General features: G+C 37.4%; 2 protein-coding genes across 2 annotated transcripts; one reads left to right on the top strand and one right to left on the bottom strand.

Annotated features, from left to right (window-relative positions):
- Nucleotides 1–17,217: 17,217 nt before the first annotated feature.
- Nucleotides 17,218–18,453, bottom strand: LOC135083662 (BTB/POZ domain-containing protein 2-like). Its single transcript, XM_063978370.1, has 2 exons — nt 17,811–18,453; nt 17,218–17,423 (listed from the first exon to the last, which is right to left on the bottom strand). The coding sequence occupies exons 1-2, from the start codon at nt 18,451–18,453 to the stop codon at nt 17,218–17,220; spliced, it is 849 nt and encodes a 282-aa protein (XP_063834440.1).
- Nucleotides 18,454–23,947: 5,494 nt separating this feature from the next.
- LOC135083661 (BTB/POZ domain-containing protein 3-like) lies at nt 23,948–24,613 on the top strand. The gene has a single exon (XM_063978369.1). It carries the CDS (start codon nt 23,948–23,950, stop codon nt 24,611–24,613), a length of 666 nt encoding a protein of 221 aa, XP_063834439.1.
- Nucleotides 24,614–24,852: the final 239 nt, after the last annotated feature.

The following is a 24,852-nucleotide window of genomic DNA, read 5'->3' as shown; positions in this document are numbered from 1 at the left end:
GTGACGTCCATATTTTGTTTTTAGTAAAAAAAATATTGGTCTTGAAAATGTGGGTGATTCTTGCACCAGTTAAAAGTAATAAAATCCTCAAAAAAAATTTTTTTTTTCATTTTTTTTAAATACGTTCGTGATAAAGCGCTGCATTTGTCTATGAAGCGCTTTCCGCTTGAATGTTCAAATCACCCCCTATCTATGCGGCCCGCTTGATTGGCGGAAGGAATTCAAACCCTTTGAGCCAACAGTCGGTTTAGAATAGCACAATACGCCATTTTAGTTTTAATTATGAAACTAGAAAAGCGGAACTAAATGTGCCACCCTATATTTTGATTAGGCATAGAAGCGGGCATTGTTACGAGTACATAATGTATCTAGGATAAGTCGTTATGTATGTCGCTGGGAGGGAACATTGGAAAAAATTATACCGAATAATCTTTGAGGTATGTATCAACGATATAGACAGCAAAATATTCTTTAAAATATATTCTATACATATATCCAAGAAATACTTGACATATTGAACAGAAAAAGCTATGCAGTAGGTATCTTACTTGATATGACAAAAGCGTACGATAAAGTTATGTATAATATACTATTAAATAAAATGTACGGCATCGGAATACGTGGACAGACATACAAATGGTTTAAGTCTTATTTGTCAAACCGAAAACAATACGTAGAAGTAGAATATTTTGACGAAAAAAATAAAAGTATAATATTTTCAAGATCAGACGTATTACAAATGTGTCAGTCTATACCTCAAGGAAGCGTCTTAGGTTGTGTCCTTTTTATTACAAGCTTTTTACAAGCTTTATATTGACTTCACTTGTTAGTATGTGTGGGACAAATCTTGCAACTGAATTTAAGACCACTTCTCCTCAACCGATTGAGCTGAAATTTGGTATACTTATGTAAGTACGATGACAATGCAATGTTATGGTACCATTGAGCTGGTCTGATGATGGAGTCAGGAGGTGACTATAGGAACTCCTAAACGAAACAACGGAATCGCATCGAGTTTGGGTTCGTTGGATTTGTCTTTTCGAGCAGTTTAGTGCTACATGATGTCCAGGGTCATGATGATGGATTAGGGATGTGGCCATAGGAACTCCTAAACGAAACGGCAGAAACTCATCGAGTTTGGGTTTGTTGGATTTTTCTTTTCGAGCAGTTTAGTGCTAGATGATGTCCAGGGTCCTGATGATGGAGTCAGGAGGTGGCCATAGGAACTCCTAAACGAAACGGCGGAATCGCATCGAGTTTGGGTTCGTTGAATTTGTCTTTTCGAGCAGTTTAGTGCTAGATGATGTCCAGGGTCCTTATGATGGATTAGGGAGGTGGCCATAGGAACTCCTAAACGAAACGGCAGAAACTCATCGAGTTTGGGTTCGTTGGATTTTTCTTTTCGAGCAGTTTAGTGCTAGATGATGTCCAGGGTCCTGATGATGGAGTCAGGAGGTGGCCATAGGAACTCCTAAACGAAACGGCGGAATCGCATCGAGTTTGGGTTCGTTGGATTTGTCTTTTCGAGCAGTTTAGTGCTAGATAATGTCCAGGGTCCTGATGATGGACTAGGGAGGTGGCCATAGGAACTCCTAAACGAAACGGCAGAAACTCATCGAGTTTGGGTTCGTTGGATTTTTCTTTTCGAGCAGTTTAGTGCTAGATGATGTCCAGGGTCCTGATGATGGATTTGGGAGGTGGCCATAGGAAATCCTAAACGAAAAGGCAGGAACTCATCGAGTTTGGGTTCGTTGGATTTGTCTTTTCAAGCAGTTTTGTGCAAGATGATTTTTTTAAGGGACGCGCGCTTGTAGCTTGAAGAGCTTTTCCAGCTTCACCGGGCAGATTGGCGAGTACAGAAGGTACTCTAGCCGTTTGGCTATCGTCGGTGCGCGCGCCGACGAGGCCGAGTGTGGGCTTTGCGAAGCGAAGCCCAGGCTCGTCCGCGTTGGTCGCAGACCGACGTTCGCGATCGGGCCGTATTGAGCGCATTAGGCACCCGATCAGTGGCGAACCCAACTAGAGGGTTGCCCACTGCGGTGTTGGACCAAAGTCCAGCCTACGGTGGGCTCACTCTAGTGGGCCCGATCGAGGGGGACTACGGACGCGGCCTGAGGGCGCCACGGTAGGCTCGGACCTCGGCTCAGGCCGTGTCCGGGGGACGGATTGGGGAGAACCGGCCCGGTACATGTCTGTACCGTCCGAAATGATATGCAGAGCCTCGTACTCGCCGGCGAGTACGGTGTAACGAGCTACTGTGTTGTGGAGTAGTTGGCGTGCTTAAGGCAGTGATGTCTATGTTCAGAAATTCGGTAATAGGATCGTCCGGGTCGTCTAGGACATGCCTAGGTCGTCGCTATTGGGCAGCGACATCTTTCTGGGGTGTGTACGTGGCGGCGCTAACGACAAGAGGGTTCTTGTAGTTGATAGCTTTATCAAAGTAGCAGCGAGAGGCTTCTTTCATAAAGTGATCAATCGATGGGATCTCGAAATCTCTATGGAGATTCGTGTTACGCACGAACCACGGGGCATCCGCGGCTCGGCGTAAGAATTAGTTTTGGAGGGTCTGGAATTTCTTAAGGACTGTGCAGGAAGTGTGAGCAAACTTATTTCTAAGTGACAATTTACTTTTCCTTCAGTTGGAAGGAAAGGTAAATGGTGGTAGAGTCAGTGGGTGTAGTGGTTCGCACGGCTCAAGACGCGATTGAGGTGCGGAGCGAACGATAATCTCTGGTCGAGGGTGACACCTAAGTACTTGGCCTCACTCTTCCAAGGAACAGTTTGGTCAAATAAGGTGAGATGGGTGGGGACACTAGGACGAGTGCGAACCGGAGGACGTTTCGCAGACAAAGCCCTAGAAAAGTACACTGCTGCACTTTTTTCGGGATTTACCTCGATACGCCACTTCCTGAACCATTCGCCTAATTGTGTGACTGCTCGTTGGAGCGCCAAGATGACGTAATTCCGATTACGTCCGGACTTGTAGAGTGCGGTGTCGTCCGCAAAGAGGGCTAAATCCGTATTCGGATATTTGGGGATGTCATTGACGTACCATGAAAAAAGAATGGGTGCTAGATGATGTCCAAGGTCCTGATGATGGAGTCAGGAGGTGGCCATAGGAACTTCTAAACGAAACGGCGGAATCTTATCGAGTTTGGGTTCGTTGGATTCGACTTCTCGAGCACTTTGGTGCTAAATAATGACCCAGAGATTGAGATACAACTAAAAAGTGTAAAATAAAATTATAATAAAAAAAACTTTTTTAAAAACAAGCTTTATCCTGAAATGCAGTTGTACTAAAACGAAAAAAATAATTGTATGCTTGGTTCAATGAATTTCCAAAGCTTGTAGCGCAAACAGAAAAAAAGAGGAATAAATTCCATGCGCGATACAAGCTTTTGAAATTCATTGAACCAAGCATACAATTATTTTTTTCGTTTTAGTACAACTGCATTTCAGGATAAAGCTTGTTTTTAAAAAAGTTTTTTTTATTATAATTTTTTTTAATTTATATAAATGACCTCCCGAAAATATTAAGTGACAAATGTGTATTATTTGCAGATGACATTTCTTTATTATTACCTTGCACAAATAGCCAAAATCTTAATTTTAAACTCAATGACATTTTTAATAAAATTAGTGACTGGATGATTGACCACAACTTAGAAATTAACTATAAAAAAACAAAATTAATGCAATTTAGACCCCACCAAAAACTCCCCCTTGACATTGAATTTTCATTTAATAACATAAAAATAGAATGCGTGGACACATTTACTCTTTTAGGGCTGAATATAGACACACACGTAAATTGGAAAGCTCATATACAAAATGTAAAAACGAAATTATCTTCCTTTATCTACGCGCTAAGAGAACTAAAGAAAACAACGGACAAAAAATCAGCTTTAACTGCGTATTATGCCTACGCGTACGGATGGTTGCGATACGGAGTAATCATGTGGGGTAATAGCACACATGTAAATGATCTGTTTATACTCCAAAAGAAATGCGTCCGCATTATAGAAAATATTGACGAATCTGTTAGTTGCAAAGATTACTTTAAAAAACACAAGTTATTAACCCTTACTTCGATTTATATATTCGAAATTTGCAAATTCGTAAGGAAATACCCAGCGTTCACTACGAAGATCGTGGACCAAACACACCGTCGTTACCCTACACGATACAAGAACAACCTAGCATTACCACAATCCAAGTTAACACTACACACTAAAGGGCCACTTATTATGTCAATAAAAATATACAATCACCTACCTGAACACCTAAAAGCTGAAACAAATAGCAGGACATTTGAAAATAGATTAAGGAATATACTTAATCAGAAAACTTATTATAATTTGAAAGAATTTTTAGACGATAAGTTTTTGACATGATTTAACATTTTGACATGATTTTACATTTTTGACATTATTTAATTTATACACATATTTATTTATATTTATTTTGAAAATTTCTTGACATTTAAGGATTTTTAGGTTATTATTTATTAATGTTGACCTGAATAATAAATTAGTAGGACCTAACTGCTTACCACTTGATATTTAACATGACATTTCAACACTTGACAATAATTAGCATGACATTTTAACAATATTTTTCCATTTTTAATAATTCATTAATTCTAACTTTATTTTATAATTATCGAAACGTTTAATAATGACATTTCCACCAAACTCAATTTGTACATTAATTTCTTTTGACTAGTAAGATCGTCGTTCTGTCTCCTTCCTAAAGTTGCTGTGCCCTAACTGGGTCCACATTGTATAAATTGTAAGACCTATAAATGTGAATGCTAATGTGGTTATGCAATAAAAGTATTGAGTATTGAGTATTGAGTATTGAGTAAAATTACTGGTCTACCTTTTAGAAAAATGCTCTAGATATACAGAAGTTCTGGGCTATTTAACACATAAATAGGTACTTAGATTTTCCTAATATGGTCCATATAAAAAGCATCTATAGAGATATGCTCACCTGTATTGGTTTTCTTAACGATGTCTGTTTTTTGTTTGCTCGGCTATTACGACATATTGAATAAATAAATAAATAAATAATTAAAAAGTCGAAAGGGAGATATTATTTTATTGGATCTTTCTACGCCTCACGGTGTTTATTTGGAAAAACTGTAAAACTGACCAATTAGAGAATAAAAACCTCAAACGTGCGTACACGCAATCTGTATTATTATACAAGCGGTAGCATAATATCACGATAAACATAGAGGTAATATCTTATGTTAGTTGTAATAGAGGATATTTTGCTACAAAACTTATGGTCTAGACTCCTAAAGTGCTGGACTGTACTTTTGATCATTAACGTAACGGTCCTTTCTAGATAGTTCTTTTTGGGATTCTATTGTGCTTTAATATTATTTTTGGTTAAAAAAGAAAGATATATTTTCCGCATCATCAATTTTTTGTCCCAAAAAGCGCTGCAATTTGTCTATGAAGCGCTTCCCGCTGGATTGCACGGCACCCCTATCTCTACCATTGGCGGAGGCGAGTCAAACCACCCTATACCAACACTGGGTTTAGACAATGGCTCGTTTCTGCTTTTTTCTGCTAATCTGAGAGGGTCTAGGGGGTAACGACCCATGGTTTACGCACCGTTACACTGTCAGTGGGGGATTGATTAATTAACTAGAGTTAAAATAACGTGGGCTTGATGGTGGACGTGATGGGGTTTCTGATTTATCGATGGGATTGGCTTTGAGTTCGTTTGGGTTATCTCCAAGTTAACTATAACGTACTGGGAGATTTGGAAGATAAATCCAATCATAGTATCACAAAACATACAGTGAAATTGAGAACACCTTTTCTTGAAGTCTGTTAAAAATAAATTGCACGTTGAGTCATTGTAGTCTTCTTAAATTACAAAAATCATTGACTCTATCATAATTCCGTGGAATAAGTACTCAAGTAAGATTGTAATGTTAACTTGTGTTGAAAAGTACCTGCTACTCGTTCTCATATCATTGAATGAAAGATATTTTCTACCGATGTGTGGCATTAAAAATGATCAAAACAGAATTTTTAGTATAATTATGTTTCAATTATTATTTAATTACAACAACTGTCGCAATTTGAATAATCCTTTCTGTATGTTAGTTGTAGTTACAGCAAAAGCGATATGTCAAATGTAACATAAACGTGTTTAGTATAATTTCACACCTGACGTAACTTTGACATTTTCAATATTATAACACGGACACTTCATTCGTAAGTCGTTATTAGTTCACGGGCGTAATTAGACGCGAAAAAATTAAAAGCAAGTGTTATGCCCTTCGGTTAGACGGGCCCTAAGTATAATGGTGTAAGTGCAATTACTAAGTTTCGATATTTTTTATTTGGTTGGTTATTCATTAATATCATCGACTTAGCTAGGTGAACAGTAGTTTTTCGTCAGTGAATCTTAAAAAAAAAACAGTCATTTCTAGTTTGCAAGATTAGCAACCTACTAAGATAAAAAAAATTTGGGCGAACAGAAACAAATATTTAAAAATTCACAGCACAATAATTTTAGATGATATACCTGGTGTTTTTTTATACATATCTGGACCTCTACGATTCAGATAATTATCTTCAACATCTTTCCCAAAAGGCACTAACTACTACGGCACTTTAGCTTTCAAAATTTTTTTTCATTAAAAAATCTAAATCGTATTTTGCGACTTACGCGGTTTTACGTCGGGCCGAAATTATTCTAACTAGTTACTAGTTGGCCTAACACGCCTTGTTTGGCGCAGACCAGTTAGCTAGCATCCGCACCTGGCACAGGTGGTCTAGGTTTATGGCCCAACCGCCGCGTTAGAAGCATTAGCGCGGGAAACGAAAATTAATTAGCTATTTTCGATGAGGTTTCATTTATGCATTTAATATTTTTTTTAACATTTTTTTAGTTATAAAAAAAATATTTTTTGAGTAATCGTTTTTTTTTTTTAATTTCGGAAACTATAATATCGTAAAGTGTAATATTGGCAGTAACAAGCATATTTTTTTGTCTGATTATTGTAATGTTATGCGAATCAAAAAAAATATTCTACTTGTTCAAATACCATTTTACTTTGCATTCAGTTCTTTAATTTCATATTTTATACTAATTTCACAGTTCTTGGTCATTAACGAATGGGTGGGTCATTCCGAAGCTGTTAATATTCGTCGGATGTCATTATGTTCCGAAACAAAAAGCGTTTTAAAAATAAATACTCATATCCAAGGCATCTCTCTATTCGCAACGGTCTGACACAGCGAGCGCGAGCGCAACGAATTCGTCGCAACCTTGAGTTGGAGTCGGTCAGCGACTCGTGCGCACTTTTAAACGAAAAAGGCGACGCGGGCTCGCTTGGACTGATCGAAAACAATTTGTTTAATCACTTTTTGACATTTATTAATGTCCCCCCGGATCTTTCTTTCATGAGTTTCATGCTACATTTAATTTAATTTTAAATTACCACACTTATTTTAATGTTGCGCATAATTATGTGATGATTACGTAAAAATAGCCGTAATAGAACTTATAATAAATATTTTAGAACAAAAAAGGGCAAAACCGGCCGATGTTAGCTAGAATGATGACGCCATTTTCTAATAAATTTGCATTAAAAGTAAAAAAGCGTACCAAACTGACTCCACCCTGAAGGTCATTGGCCTTAGCGTCATTCTTTTGCTGCATTTTGGCCGAACGAAATAGACGAACTGTTTGCATTTCACTCGCACTTGTATCGGGGCCCATTCATTTTCGTGTGCGTGATGAATACCGATTATCTCATTCAACAAGATCGCTTTTTAAAATTTGTGCGTGTGTGCAAGTTCGCTAGTGTGCGTGTCGAAAATTATCTGTTTCGAGCATTGTATTGAATGCGAATGGTCTCACATTTTAAAAATATCGTTCCATGAAATTTTATGAGTTTTAAATTCCGAACGCGGCGCGAAAACTCACACTCACGCGTTCTAATCGTGATATTTTGAATCGCACGAGTGTGTGTTTTATGTAACGACAATTTTTCGATAACTCGTTGTGGTAGGTCGGGGCCGCGCATGCGTTTGCCTGCAAACGTGTTTCGGCAGTTTAAATTTGGAACCGGATTCGGTGGGTTTGTTTTGTTTTGATTTCTTTCTGGTTTCTCATTGGACGAGGCTAATACATTTTTGTTGATATAAACTATGTGCGCTTGAGTGGAACCGTGCATAGGAATTAGAGCCTTGAGAATTTTAAGGAGACGTTCATTCTAAACACATTTTCTTAGTTACGCTAAGTGCTGTTTTCATTGCTGAACAATACTATCAGCGATATTAATGTATGGTCATATTGGTAGGTTTAACAACGTGCACTAGTGAAACTAATCTGAAATTTCATAATTTGGCATCACTTAATCCAATTTTAGTAAAAAATTAAGTTTCAGAATAGAACATTTTCTTTGTATTTATTTTCATTTTTACACTTGATCACACTGCGAAAATTAACATTTTCCGTTTCGATTAAAAAATAATAGCATTATGTGCTTGAGTTGCCACATCGATTCGGAGACCGGCTGTCTACGTTGAAATTAGGTTTAAAGTATATTTATTTTCTCATCAACCATAGGTACAGTCACTTATCTACATGACGAAACTTTACATGTGGGTCAAAACTGTCCAGTTTGAAAGTAAATTAGTGCCCAATAACTTAAACTCACTATGCTATAAAATAAACATGAATGTACACGTTTATTGAGTCTAAGATTTGCTAAATAAAAAACGTAAAAAGCAGCTCAAAAGTACAGTTAAGCCAACAATCACAGGGTCCCAAAGGGTGGCTGACCGGCGCCACAATAAGACGAGCGCGTATCCCGCACCTGCCGGCGCAAAAACGCCGGGCCGGCTGCGGACCGGTCCTACTGATTTAATGATACACAACCATTTTTAACTATTGCACAGGCAATTTTAGACGAGAAAAATATTTTTGAATAATTTTGAAATTTGTTGAGAATCACCCGCAATTTTATAAACTAGAATTATCCAGCTAGGTTATATTAAAATAGTTGAAACAATTAGAATTCATTAGAATTCTAACGCTACATCTTAAGCAATTTTAGACGAGAAAAATGTTTTTGAATAATTGCGAAATTTGTTGAGAATTACCCGCAATTTTTAAACGTAGATAGATAATAAGTTCTAAGCTATATTTCTATGCCATTTTAGAGAGAAACATGTTTTTGAATAATTTTGAGTTGAGAATCACCTGATCATTTTAAGGTTGAGTTGCACCACCTAACTTTGACCATAACTATAACGGTAACTGGTGCTTTTTGTATGGAGTTTGACAGATTTTTGACGTTTGTCAAAGTTAAAGTAAGATGGTGCAACCCAGCCTTAGACTAGAAAAGTGTTCTAATGTTACTCTACATAAATGTTCGATTTAAAATTATAATTTATAAAATTATAAAAACATCTGACTATCATCGTGCATGACAGCTAAAAGTATTTTACAACTAAGCAAAGTTAGGTAAAGGTCTTAGGCTGGGTTGCACCATCATACTTTAACTTTAACAAACGCCAAAAGTCTGTTAAACTCCGTAGGTACATAAAATGCCGGTTATGGTTATAGTTACTGTTAAAGTAAGATGATGCAACTCAGCCTTAGGGCTGATTTTTCAATCTTCAGATATTTTTTAACTGAAGATATCTTATCATTTTGACATATTTCCCATACTGAAACTGTCAAGGTAGGGGAAAGTAGTACGAGTTGATCCCCTGGGGTAAGATGATCTTTCGCGATTGTGCTGAAACCACTAACGTCATTTAGTTTCTTTCACTAGTAAAACATAGCTCTGGATACATCCTCGCCTCAGTCAAATCGTAATGGCGGCGTGAGCGATACATCGAATTTGACGAGAAAAAAGAAAAATTGTGTACTTTTGATCTAAAATAGGCATGACTTTGAGCTTATGTTACTTTTATTCAAACAATGTTAAATGTAATTACTGTTGTCGTTAGGCTTTCTATTATGTTTAATTTTAATATTTTGGCCATAAAAACGTAGCCGCGTACTTCTAGATTATTTAAGCAAATATTTAACAAAAAGTGGGACTTGGGTCAAGATGATCCCTTCCTATATGTACGAGATGATCCCTGGGAATTAAAACAAAAAAGTCAATGGAGTAGGTAAAGGGAAGTAAAATAAAAGAAAGAGAACTTCATATAACTCACCTGAGTCTGAAGGAGATGACACTGAGTGGCTGTACTGAACAGAAAAGTTTTCAAGCGATACCAAGGGTGAAGGATGGATAAAATGTTATGCATGTGGAAAATGGGGCCATAAAGCATATGCTGGGGTAGAGGGTGATGAAGCAGGTGAATTTATTTGTGATATATTCAACACAGCTCCAGCCAAAAAGCGTTTCAATTATTTAAACGCTTGTTAGCAGGTACTAAGAAAGAATCAGTTATTTTCGTTATTTAATTCGTAAATGTTTTTCTTTTCTAACTTTTTAACGATTTGTTCGCATAATTAGGTACTCCGAAAGGAATATAACCAGAAAAGAATAGATCATAGAATAGAATCATAGGGATCATCTTACCCCTACCTGGGGGATCATCTTACCCACAGGGGTGTACAAGATGATCACTTTGTAAGGTTTTGCAAAAAATGAAATATTTTAATGAAACCTTAATTAATTTCTGGTTTTGAGTATAAGGAAAGTTGGATAGATAAATATACTAGTAGTAATCGTCTTTATTTTTGGTTTACCTTGAAAAATATGTATTTTACAGCGATTCCCGCTTAAGGGGATCATCTCGTACTACTTTCCCCTACCTACCAAACTTATTCTTCAGTTAAAAATTATCTGACGATTAAAAAATCAGCCCAAAGAAGGTGTAGGTAGAGCGGCGACACTAAGTAGGTTTTTAATTTTATTTTCATTAAGTACCTACTTTTACTTACATTTATTTTTTATTTGTATTTACATATTACATTTATTTTTACTTCATTGACATGTCTATCACTAATTAACCTGCAAAAGCTAGTTAAAAATACTTTTAACTAGCTTTTGCCCGCGGCTTCACCCGCGTGAAATTTCGTTGGTCACAGATCGTCATAAATTATGTTATTCTGGGTTATAAACAATAATGCTGTAAAGTTTCATCAAAATCCGTTCAGTAGTTTTTACGTGAAAGAGTAACAAATATAATATTAGAGTAGGCGCACACCGTTGATTTTTCGTCGGCCGATAGTTTAGTCGGGCAGTTGATCAGTATGGGCATGTATGGGAGCGCGCACACTACGCATTCGATTTGGCCGATTCTTCATACAATTTAAAATCGGGCACAACTATCGGCCAACTAAAAATCAACGGTGTGCGTCTACTCTTAGTAGGATAGTAGGATCTCAGTTTTGATGCGGCTCCTTGTCGTTAGAGGGCGTTGCTTTACTTTTAAACGAATGCCGATTTGCCATGTTCCCAGTCCCACGTTCGTAAAAATAATGAAATGCAAATACCTAGTTATTGTTTAAAAAAAACCACTGGAACAATCAGCACTTACATTCGTTCGTTCGTTCGTTTCAGGCGAAAGACGTCCACTGCTGGACAAAGGCCTCCCCCAAGGATTTCCACAAAGACCGGTCCTGCGCCGCTTGCATCCAGTGGCAGTGGGCGGTAGGGTGTCCCAAAATATCTTTTTTTATATTTTCGCTACACAAGACCCCTCAAAAGTTGCGTCATAAGATGTAGATTACCGTAAAAATAATTAAAAAAATATAATATAATGTCTCAAGGGCTCTACCGGCATTTTTATGTCTCAAAAAATCACTTAATCAGCCCTTCACTGTTTGTCATCTATTATATTTTTTTTTACAATTATTTCATTTTATTTTGTAATAACAGTGGCAGTGGAACCCTAAGATATGATTTGCAGGCAATGACAGACTGTTTCCAGTGAGGAATAGGTTTGTTTCGAACTAGCAGAATTCATATTTTGACTTGTTTTTCTCAAATTTTCTACTCCTTCGGCGAGGCTGTTGGTATTATTTCTGTTGAGGTTTTATTGCTGTAAGGTATCGCACCGCACTTTTTTGTTATAATAATATTACATACTTTTAGCATAAATTTAACAAAAATTTAGCAAACATATGGTAGTAATATACTTTTTGATTTTTTTCAGGTAAAAACTACCTTGGCAAAAATCTTTAAAATATTATATTTAAACAGAATACTAATTGACATGTTAAATAGTTTTAGCATACTATTAAATATAAATAACATTTATGTACGTTACATAAACTTTCTAGCTGAATTTTTGTTCTGTACGCAGTTTTTTATCAATGGTGAACTTCAACAGAAGTAAAAAAATATTTTTAGTTATGAAACGCATACATGTTTTATATCAAATTAAAGACAATTTAATATACTTCTTTGGCTCGTGTAAAACTTTTAGTACAGTATAAGACATTTTGTAAAAAAATGATTTAAAAAGTAGTATCACAACAATGTAAAAAAAATCAATTTTCCTTTAATTACTAACTAAAGGTTGATTTTATCGATACAATTTATACTACAAAATATCAAGCGCATACGTAGAGCTTTGATTTAAATAAAAAAGTAATGAAATCGGACAAATGGTTTTCAAGTTATGGTTGATTTTCTAAAATTGACTGCCATTTTTGTTAGCTTCCACTTAGAGATGCCAATCATTGTTTTATAATAGCGTAGTAAAATTATTAACCTGCTGTGAGAAGGGAATTGAGTATCCTCAAATTAAATCGATATCTTGGCTGACCCATGGATTAATTAGGAATACATTAAAATCGCGCGCGTAAATGCCTAATTCTGGTCAAAAAGCGAATTCTGTTTTTAAAGTATTTATGGATTTATTGGTTTTTAAACTATTTTAAACCTTGCTGTGACTTATTGTGTACCCTCAAATTTCATAAAAACGCTATTTTTGTATTATTTATAGTTTATGTTAGGAACCCCTAAAATAGCAATTTTAAAAATTTTCAAGGACAGGTAGAGGCCTCAAGATGACAGATATCCAATTAAATTTAATGCTAATCGTAATCTATATGTCAATACGCAACTTTTGACACCTCTTGCGTAACCGTAGCTAAAAAAAAAAATTTTCCCATACAACGACGGGACACCCTAGTGGGCGGGGCACATAGCTCGAAGAGCTGATGGCCGCTGGGGCAGGAAAGTTCTTGAGTGGCGACCACGAGCTGGAAGACGTAGCGTGGGCAGGCCTCCCACTAGGTGGACCGACGATCTGGTGAAGGTCGCGGGAGGTACCTGGATGCAAGCACTTACATTAAATAAATAATAAAAAAGTAGTTGATGCCGAAAATAAAGGTTTGAGTTGATTTTTGTGATAAACCAAAAATGTAAAGCACACAGGACTTGAGATGTCATAAAAATATTACATAACACAAAAAAACCCAGGAGATTTTTTAAGTAAAACGCATGTTATCAGGTGTTAAATACATAGAGTTATGTTATCTATGTCATTTTTAAATGTCCAACAGACAACAAATTACTTTTTACGACTTTTTTCCAGTTTTTAAAAAATCTAGAAATTTTCAAAAACAAAAAGTGTCTTTGTTCGTCCAGATGAATTAACTAGATAAATCGACAAGTCTCATGTTTTTTTCCCTTTAGTTTGACAGGATTTTTCGAGATTTTTTTAAAAGTAGTTAGATGTCATAGATGTAGGGTTACAAAGGAACAAAGCAGGCGACAGGGCATCGCCCTGCATCTGCCCATTAGTTGGCTTAATTAGTTATCGGTTACAGGTCGCAGCGCGGACTGAGATTCACGCTTACACGCGTTTGGGGGGGTACCGTCAGCAGATTAGTGAGCTGGTCGCCATAACAAAAAAGGGTTTAATCATCTTTAGTACAGTTTTAGGCCTGGTTTCCACCAAGACGGAGCAGAGCGTGTTGTGAATAGCCAATCAGACAACTGCCTCTGTGGTCAGACCACCTGCTTCAGACGCAGAGGTCCTGGGTTCGATTCCCAGTGGGGGCAGATTTTTCTGTTCGGTTTGGTTGGTGGTAGGGCTTGTTCTAAATCCGCCTGGCTAGCTACCACCATCTTACCTAAGTCTGTCGCCATAACAACAATGTTGTGTTCCGACAGTTAGAGGTAAGATAGCCGTTCCTCCGTGGTTGAGGATTCCGGGTGAAGCTCGCTTCCACCTTCGGCCTGATCGTCACTTACCATCAGGTGAGATACAGGCCAAGAGCTTCCTCGTTGTGCATAAAAAAAAAGATTTCACTATTTCCACTTCTCTTCTCCGCTCCGCATAGTTCCGTCCACAGCTCATGAAAAAACACATAAAACTCATTTAATTTTGTGAATTGGCTTTTTAAAAGCACTTTTACACGTCCACGTATTAATCCTACAACTGCTTCGGGACAATAAATGGGCCAGTGCTGCGAAGTAGCGCAAGAAAATCAGTCACTCTGTCGCTGAAAAACGATTTCCATAACGACCGGTCCTGTTCTATCCCCATCCAGGTAACTTCTCGCAACCTTCACCAGATCATTGGTCCATCTAGTGGGAGGCCCACACACACTACGTCTTCCAGTTCGTGGTTGCCACTCGAGAACTTTTCTGCCCCAACGGCCATCAGCTCTGCGAGCTATATGAAATAATTTTTACTTATTACATTTTGACCAAAAGCTTGACCTATACCTTAACTTAAATTAGTAAATTTTGTAAAAGTCAAAAAGTTGTCCAAGGGCTCTGTGCAAGTGTGCATGTCTCCTCATTTTAGGCACTAACAGCGCTTCCTCCTTCTTTCCCTATTTCATTAACCTGAGGGAAATGTAGAAATTGGCCCTGAATAGAGCCTACATGCACTTGAATCAGAATATTCAGTACTAGCTGACCCAGCAACCTTTTTACCGCCAATAAAAATTCATCAGGGATAGGTAATGTAGGATCATTAATGGTATTTTTTTTTTAAATCGGTCGAGAATTTTCGGAGCTCAATACAAACAAACAATCAAATTTCTCTTTATAATATTAGTGTAGATTCGCCAGCAACTAAATACGTTTTGCCCAACGCCTGCGGACGGTCCCACGAGATTGCCCAGCGGCACGGAACCACCGATTGGGCAATTACCCGCCCCGCGTGATGATCACAGGCTCAGGCGCGCACGCCTTTGACGAATTAGAAAAACGTTACGTTCGAAATTTGAAAAAATAACGGCTTTTTTACCCCTTTGACGAATTAGAAACACGTTACGTTCGAAATTTGAAAAATTTTAGGGCTTTTTTGGAATTGTAACGGCTCACTGATTATTCTGGCGGTTAGAACTTTTTTGTGTGTTACTGGCCAGCGAAATAAATATTTTGGGTTTGGTTATCAGGGCTTGTTCCTACAGTTCCCATCCATCCCTTTTTTCGCAGGGATTTTTTTTTGCGGAATCCCGTTTAGTAGTACCGTTAATTTTACTATTAATATTCACACGAACATCCCGTTTACAATGTCCCGCAAAAAACCGGTTCGTTCGTTCGTCGCATTTGTTATAATGCGTAGGTATTTCAAATTTCAAACACACATTTATTTATTATTACACGACAGTCCAGTTTTGCGTGATCCTATAATACTGAATCCCAAAAACTGGTTCGCTGGGGAACGAACCCACACGCCCGTATTCACAAACGATGCTTGCTTAAGTGAAGCAGCAATGAGCAAATCGAACGCACAACGTTGAATAGAGCACTGTGATTGGTTCGTGTGTCACCCTGTGCGTCCACGCGCACTGTGAGACCTCATAGTAATGTTTGTGAATACGGGCGTTAGTTTAAGTACTAGTTAGTCGTTTACTACAATCTCACTAAAACCTTATTATTATTCTGTGCTAAAACGCTTAATGATTACATTACCTGTTGCTAACATCCAAAGCATAGGATCCAGGGCGATAAAAGTAAGTCTCTCGTCTGATGCGAATCGTGAAGAAGATTATTGGCTCAGACTTAAACACTTCTATGTGCTGCTAGATAGGCAGCGTTCATCAATACATCCCTATTTCTCTACTTTATCCCTACTAATGTTATATGGACGGACGACCTATAAAGGTAGCAGGAAGGCGCTGGTTGCAGGCCGCTACCAACCGGCCAATATGTAAATCATTGGGCCTATGTTCAGCAGTGGACGTCCTATGGCTGAAATGATGATGATGATGATGATGATAAAAAATACTCAAAGGGGATGTATTTGACTACTTCTCTTTCGAGGAAGTTTGGGGAAAAATGCATGAAATTGCGCGGGAACACAAATTTTACTCTGTCTAGTAATACATTAGAAGTCTTCGCTCTACAGTTTATTAATGAGATACAGTTCCTTGTCATTTACTAGCACTTTAAAACGAGCAGTAACAAACCTATTGAGAACTGCGCAGTACCTAACTGTTGTTTTTGAATACACAATGTCTTCTTTTGAAGTTGAAAAAATTATCTATTTTAGCGTGATCGATTCTATTATTGTTTTTGTATACAGAAAAATAATTTCCCTTATCTTCCGTGGTCTCTGGGACACCCCAGAGACCACGATGACACAAAAACAGTAAACGTCAATATTGGGTTGGCAACACTGAAAAGCACTCCCTATTTATATGGATAGGGGGTGTCAAAGCACCAGAGTAAACATCCAGACGGCTGCGAATCGAAAATTGAAGTTTCGGCCACAAGAAGTTTAAAACGGATATAAAATTTTAACACTGGTCATACAGGCTGCGTATGACGCTGGGCCCTTACCACCATTCTTAAACAAATATTGAAAATATTTAGTATACGAAAAAGGCAAAGCGAGTTGAATGTTATCAAAGTTTCTAGCGTAGAATTTTATCTCGCACTAAATTATAAATAACTTGAAAAAATCGAACTGGATATGGAGAGATATTATCGTACGTAACTACTGTCACAGAGACAAAAGTCATTGGCTATTTTAACAACTGTGAGATTTATAGATGAAACGAAAAGTTAAAAAATATTATAATGTAAGGTAATAAGGCCTTTGTCCAGCAGTGGACGTCTTTCGGCTGAAACGAACGAACGAACGAACGAAGGTAATGAAAAAAAAAATTAGTCATGCAACAGTTTATTGATTCATTTAATGTTGTTGATAAAATAATTGTCATCAATTTAAACATAATATAATGTAAACATTAAAATTAAACAAAAGATCCAAAGCATGTGATGTGAATATAGAACACCTACAGCCCTTGTGGTTTGTCAGCCTTTATATGACACTGAAAAGTGACGGCTCCATCTTCGATGTAATGATTATTGGGGTCCAGCAACTTGGATATCTCAATGAATTCAGCGATGCCACGATCTGACGATTCCTTGCTAAACTCATAATGCATTAGTTTGCTGAAAGGCTGACCCTTATCAGCACGCAGAAGTTTAAATTCTGTCTCTGTTTTACAAGACCATGTTTTAGGTTCATCCCAATTAACCCACACATACAAACCTATAAATTGTTTATCTATATATAATAGAATTTTCCATTTTGTATTTTGAAACGTCAATATGTCGGAAAACTTATTTTCTTTTTTGCTGATTACATTATTTATATCCAATACACGGAACTTGAATTTCATCTCGGAGTGCCATTCATGCTTTATTTTTCTTGGATCCTTTATAAGGGTAAATCCTTCAGGCATTGGAGTCGTTGATTTATCATACGCCACGTTAGCAAGGATTGCGCAAGCGTCCGAGTCCGAGAGAATGGTCGTTGTAGCCCGACCTTCGGCAAATTCCGTAGGAGTTAGAGAGAGAAAGCGAATTTTTTGTAAGACCTTACGAATATCGAGGGTTTCACTGTTCACATTGGTACACTTAGTGATGTGCTTGGCGTAGCGGTCAGCTGCGTTCAAGAGATCCAGCTCACTTTCAACATCTAGGGACTCCAATGAGAACACTGCCACAACCACATCGAGGCACGCTTCTTCAAAGCTGCTGTCAGCGAGCACCTCTTTGGTTTTAGTTTTTATCAGCTCTTCGCATTTCTTCTTTAACTCGATATCATTTAGATGAAGAACAAGACCGTAAGCTTGGAGAACGTTCTTCGTCGTCAGGTTAGCGGTGATGTACTCTAAGCACGCATTCAACAGATGTGGCATCTGGTATGCCATTGCCGCTGTAGCTAAATCGAAAGCTGTTTCCGAGTTTACATCAACAGAATCAGTGTAGATGTCCTTCAACATTAACTGAAAAATTTCGGGGTCAACATCGGTCAAGGTTACCTTAGGGTTAGTGCCAGCTGCCTTGAGCTTGTCTTCAAGGACTGGGGAAGCTGCTGATATGATGACTCTGTGTCCCAAGACGAGCTGTGCGTTTATTTTGCCCACCATGAAACTGCAATCGGACAACACTTTCGTCTCGAACAAGTGCTTCAACCTGCTTTTCGAATCTTTGTGTGGTGATGGCCACACAAATGCCGTCATTTTGCGATTATTATACAAATACTTGTGATATACACACAACACTTATTTCAGTGAATGACAAATATCAAACAGCCGTCTGCTTTTATACTATTCCAGTTGACTATTTGTGGTCAGCGCGATAAAAGGACGATATCATTTTTTTTTGTATTTCCAAAAATACCAGTTTTGATAAGTATAGCTTGATATCAATGACCACAAAATTCCCAACCACTAGAACTGATAGTAATGTAGGGTAGAAGGTATAGGTTAGATAACTTCAAAGCTGCTACTTGATAAGAGTCCAATTTTCTAGGGGCTGTTTAAAGGATGATGGGCACAAATGTATGGAAAGTGGTACCCGCTCCAATAGCCATAACCTCAGATCATAGAAGGGAATAGATGTGAAACGGGGGCGTGGCGTGTGTCTCCGCGATATGCCCAGAAACGAACATCGGCCGCGTAGCTAGGTTAGTCGCGATTCAGTCGTACTAAGGAAATGTTCTCCGATATTTTGGATAATGCGTCGTTACGTGCAATAAAACAAGTGAAACGAAGAACTACAGGAACAATGGAGTCATTTACTACATGTAAGTATTGCAAATCCATTGGTATTTTGCTTATAAATAAAAAAAACTAAACATTTTTACGAACGAATTCAGTGCCGTAACAGTTACTGCGATATCGAAATCAGTGGTGATAAAAATTCTAACACACTTGTACATTGACGATTTAGTTAACAACCACTTTATGTCATGCTCAACTACTGCGCAATGTATAAAATTAATTTCTTCCGATATCCACTGTCGTGTGAAAATACACAGTACGGCCGCATGTGCCGGTCGAAACATAGTACCGTGCTCGTGTTCTAATGCGGTTTCCTATTATCGATAAATAGAAGTAAATTATAATTTTCTATTTTGTAATCTATACTTATAATAAATATGTAGAGAGGTCAATTCTGTACATGAAATATATTTTCAAAATAACTAACAGGGGGTAATTAGTGATCGATACTGATGCCAAAAATGCAATCAGTAAAATTTTTGTCTGTCTGTCTGTCTGTCTGTCCGTCTGTATGTTCCTTATAGAAACAAAAACTACTCGACGGATTTTAACGAAACTTGGTACAATTATTCTTCATACTCCTGGGCAGGTTATAGTATACTTAGGAATTCCCACGGGAACAGGAATTAGCGGGAAAATCCTTTTGTATGAAAAATCTAAACCGCTTAAGTTAGACGCTTGAAATTTGGCATGTAGGTACCTTAATAAACTTAAAGCTTAGTTACAACAAGGAATTCGCGAAATTCCCACGGGAACGGGAATTATCGGGAAAATCATTTGGTATGAAAAATCTAAACTGCTTAAGTTAGACGCTTGAAATTTGGCATTCAGGTACTTTAGTAAACTTAAAGCTTAGTTACAACAGGATATTGCAAAATTCCCAAGGGAACGGGAGTTAGCGGGAAAAAACATTAGTATGAAAAAATCTAAACCGCGTAAGATAGATGAAGGGGGTAAAACGGGATCCACGCGTACGAAGTCGCGGGCGGCCGCTAGTTTTAAATAAATAAATGATGTGTTACTTGCGATTATAAGATTTTACAAAAAAAATAATAACAGTAGAAGTAATTAGTAACTGTCAACTATGTAATTACTATAAGAGCTAGTTGAAAGCCTAATTAATATAGGCATTATTTTTGATAAACATAATGCGATACGCAGATCGCCATAATTGAAAAGTAAATGCGTGATAGTAGTTAATAATAACGTATTATAATAAAAAGGTTTTCATACATAAGCATTTTGTGAAACCAGTTTCGAGCCTTGCCCCTAGCGATTTAAAGTATCGATATCTTGTCGACTCCATTTTATCTTTGTTCTCTCACTAGCGTTTTCAAAGTGTGCGTCACGTCACGCGGCCATTGATTGGCCATAAGGCACGCCTTCTGACCAATCACAGCACTTTTAAGCCTGTTGTACATGTTGTCGTAGACTCTCAGTCGCTTTGTTTTTACACAGTTGAATGTGTGTGTGGGAGCTGTAGTGGGGGAAATGTGGGGACACTGGTTCTCGTTGTAGTTACGCGCGACTTCATATCTATTCTCTTTCTATGATCTGAGGTCATAACCAATATATATTTTAAAAGGCCTTTAGATGTAGGAAAATGTCTGCTATGGGGCCAGTTCTAATTCACGTTTTGAAAGCAGTAATTCCACTAAGTATTATAAATGAAAGTATAACACAATCATCCATGTATACGAGTATGCACTATGACTACAATCTATTAATATAACCAAAAGAAACATTGAAAAGAAAAGCATTATACCTACGATGAACTATCCAAGCTATTAGCCCTTTATTCGCTTTCATCATCGTCATCATCATGATCATTTTAGCCATAGGACGTCCAGTTGAACATAGGCCTCCCCCAATTATTTTCACAATGGCCGGTTGGTGGCGGCCAGCATCCAGCGCCTTCCCGCTACCTTTATGAGGTCGTCGGTCCATCTGGTGGGTGGACTTATTGGGTCTTGTGGCTTTATTTGCTTTAGCCCATAATAAAACCCTTAAGGAGTAATAAAACTTTAAACCCTTTATTAATAAAAGTTACACCGTAGTTGAACTCTGGCTTAAATTGTCATTTGGTATGGAAATGTCATTCTAATCCAAGGTTCTTCCTAGGTGTAACTTTTTATTAATAAGGGGATATTAGTAGTTCTTCAAATAAAAATAATTATTTCACAATAATTATCCCTATCAATAATTATAAAATTAAGGAAGGATGCTGGAGTAGTAAACACTTCATGCCTCGCATAACCTAAGTACCATACGATGGACACGGAATATGATACTTAGGTTACACAAAAAGTATGTTTATCTTCGAACACAACCAGATCTGAGGCTGGTGGCCATAGTAAATGTTGTTCGTCTTGGTAAGATCTTTCAAATGATACTACAAACATAACTATTCTGCAAAAAAGTATGTTTATCTTCAAACACAACCAGATCTGAGGCTGGTGGCCATAGGAAAAATGTTTCATCTTGGTAAGACCTTTCAAACGATACTAGACACATATATCTATTGGAGCCGGGTACCATTTTGCCCATTGTCCTTTGTTTTTTCTTTATTTTCTTCTCCTCCTCTGTCTTTATTCGATGGATATTTGTTCCATGAGATCGGCTTTCTTGCATATTCCACTAATCCCCGTTGACAATCCCGTCAGCGGGGATTAGTGAACTTTTTGTTCGTTAATCCCCGTTTACGCCAACTGGAGCTTTTAATGGGGATTAATGAACTAAAAAGTTCATTAATACCCATCATTACGTTAAAAATTAAATACTAATGTAAGAATCAGGTACCTTCTATTTATTATCTATGGTGAGTAGGCGACTGATCATACCATTGGAATTAGGTATCGAAAATAGTAAAGGTAATATTATAAAAATAGATTGCAACGTTTGTGACTGATTTCTTTTTTTTTTTGTAAATTTTAAGTATTTTTTTTAAATACTTTAATCAGGCTTAAATTTAATTTAATAAATTGATTATAAAAATAATCAATAAGTGAGTTCTTATCCAATAATAAATAGAAGGTACCTGATTTTTACAATTAGTATTACCTTAATAATTTCGGTACCTAATTCCAATGGTTTGATCAGTAGCCTACTCACCATAGATAAAATAAATAGAAGGTACCTAATTCTTAAATTAGTATTTTATTTTTAACGTAATGGAAAAAGTTCACTAATCACCGTTGACGGGGATTGTCAACGGGGATTAGTTTAAGCCAGAAAGCCGATCCCATGGAACAAATATCCATCGAATAAGGACAGAGGAGAAGAAGAAAATAAAGCAGCTCCCAGAAAATTGGCCTCTTATCAAGTAGCAGCCTTGAAGTTATCTAACCTGTACCTTCTACCACAAAATATAACAGAAGGTAAACTGGATTACTAATGTTTGGCCAAAAAACGTTACCCAAATTATCACATCGCAAACAACGTTTCGCAAATTTTCATTTGGCAAATTCTCATTTGTCAAATCAACTTATTGCAAACTTTTAATTCGCAAATGTCGTTTTTGGCATATTATTGTTTAGCAAATTATTGTTTGGCAAAGTATGTTTTGCCAAATGTTTCATTTGGCAAAAATATTTCACGATAAACTATTTACAAAATAATTTGATTGGTGCATAGAATGGAATACAAATTAGCTTGTGGTTATTATTTTGTTTAGTGGGTAGTTGATATAAAATTTGTTCTAAATTAATTTTCATATTTCATTCTTTTTATCGAAATTTCCAAATGATTCATTAACAATAGAGGTGATTCTAGCGCTCGGCGGCCGCTGCCGCGGCACGCTCACTTCGCTCGCTCCGTTCGCTCGCCTTCGCGCGTTAAGGGTCACTGTTCTAACCTAACCTAACTTTCTGCAATACCTACTTTCTGCAACCTTACTATTTTCTGCAATCTCTTTGTTTTACATAAAATTCTTGTGAAAACCATGATCATCATCTGCATATGATTTGATTTGTGGGTAACGGTGGGTAATGTGAAATGTCAATTTGACCAAATAAATTATTTGGGATATAATATTTGGCAAAATAAAACATTTGCTATATAAATATTTGCCAAGTAAAATTTTGCCAAATGATAATTTGACCAAATGAATTAGTTGCGACAAGTACAGTTGCTAAAAGTTCATTTGGGAAATGAAACTTTGGCGATAAGTTGTTTGCGAAGTGAAATTTGGCGAAAAGTAATTTGGCCAAAATTTAGTTTTTAATGTTGAGTGTAAGCAACCATTTACTTAACAAATGTTATAATACCCCTTTTTTGTTGTTCACTCATTTTCTCACAAACAAAATAATTTCACAAACGCGTGAGCAGCGACACTCAAGCGAACGCAGTCGCGCCTCGCATTCGTCCAAGACAGTCTTGATAACGCGTACGTGAGCGGTGTCTATGTGTGCGTGACTCGAGCGCGCTTAGTATGGAGTTTACCTTCTGTTATATTTTGTGCTTCTACCCTACATTACTATCAGTTCTAGTGGTTGGGAATTTTGTGGTCATTGATATCAAGCTATACTTATCAAAACTGGTATTTTTGGAAATACAAAAAAATACTTTGATATCGTCCTTTTATCGCGCTGACCACAAGTCAAATAGTCAACTAGAATAGTATAAAAGCAGACGGCTGTTTGGTATTTGTCATTCACTGAAATAAGTGTTGTGTGTATGTATATCACAAGTATTTGTATACTCGTATATAATCGCAAAATGTGTGGCAATCACCACACAAAGATTCGAAAAGCAGGTTGAAGCACTTGTTCGAGACGAAAGCGTTGTCCGATTGCAGTTTCATGGTGGGCAAAACAAACGCACAGCTCGACTTGAGTTGGGACACAGCGTCATCATATCAGCAGCTTCCCCAGTCCTTAAAGACAAGCTCAAGGCAGCTGGCACTAACCCTAAGGTAACCTTAACCGATGTTGAGCCCAAAATTTTTCAGTTAATGCTGAAGTACATCTACACTGATTCTGTTGATGTAAACTCGGAAACAGCTTGCGATTTAGCTGCAGCGGCAATGGCATACCAGATACCACATCTGATGAATGCGTGCTTAGAGTACATCACCGCTAACCTGACGACGAAGAACGTTCTTCAAGCTTACGGTCTTGTTCTTCATTCAGATGACAGCGAATTGAAGAAAAAATGCGAAGAGCTGATAAAAACACAAACCAAAGTGGTGCTCGCTGACAGTAGCTTTGAAGAAGCGTGCCTCGATGTGGTTGTGGCAGTGTTCTCATTGGAATCCCTAGATGTTGAAAGTGAGCTGGATCTCTTGAACGCAGCTGACCGCTACGCCAAGCACATCACTAAGTGTAACAATGTGAACAGTGAAACCCTCGATATTCGTAAGGTCTTACAACAAATTCGCTTTCTCTCTCTAACTCCTACGGAATTTGCCAAAGGTCGGGCTACAACGACCGTTCTTTCGGACTCGGACGCTTGCGCAATCCTTGCTAACGTGGCGTATGATAAATCAACGACTCCAATGCCTGAAGGATTTACCCTTATAAAGGATCCAAGAAAAATAAAACATGAATGGTACTCCGAGATGAAATTCAAGTTCCGTGTATTGGATATTAATAATGTAATCAGCAAAAAAATAAATTGATGAGATTTGTTTTATCAACAACATAATAATGAATGAATAAACTACTGCACGACTAAAATTGAGAATGTTACTAGGTATGCAAAATCACTTGAAACCTATGTTACAGTTAAGCTTTTACATTTACAAATACATTAGTTTTTATTTCATTCAAAAATACCCAGTAGTTATGATTTTATAGGCATTCAAAGTTCGCTTAAATATTGAGTTCCGCTGACGGTCACGTGACCCCGCGTGACGTA

Source organism: Ostrinia nubilalis, chromosome 24, assembly GCF_963855985.1.
Source record: "Ostrinia nubilalis chromosome 24, ilOstNubi1.1, whole genome shotgun sequence".
Classification (NCBI taxonomy): Eukaryota; Metazoa; Arthropoda; class Insecta; order Lepidoptera; family Crambidae; genus Ostrinia; species Ostrinia nubilalis.
The sequence above is the reverse complement of the archived record's forward strand: the minus strand, read 5'-3'. Positions and strand labels throughout refer to the sequence as shown.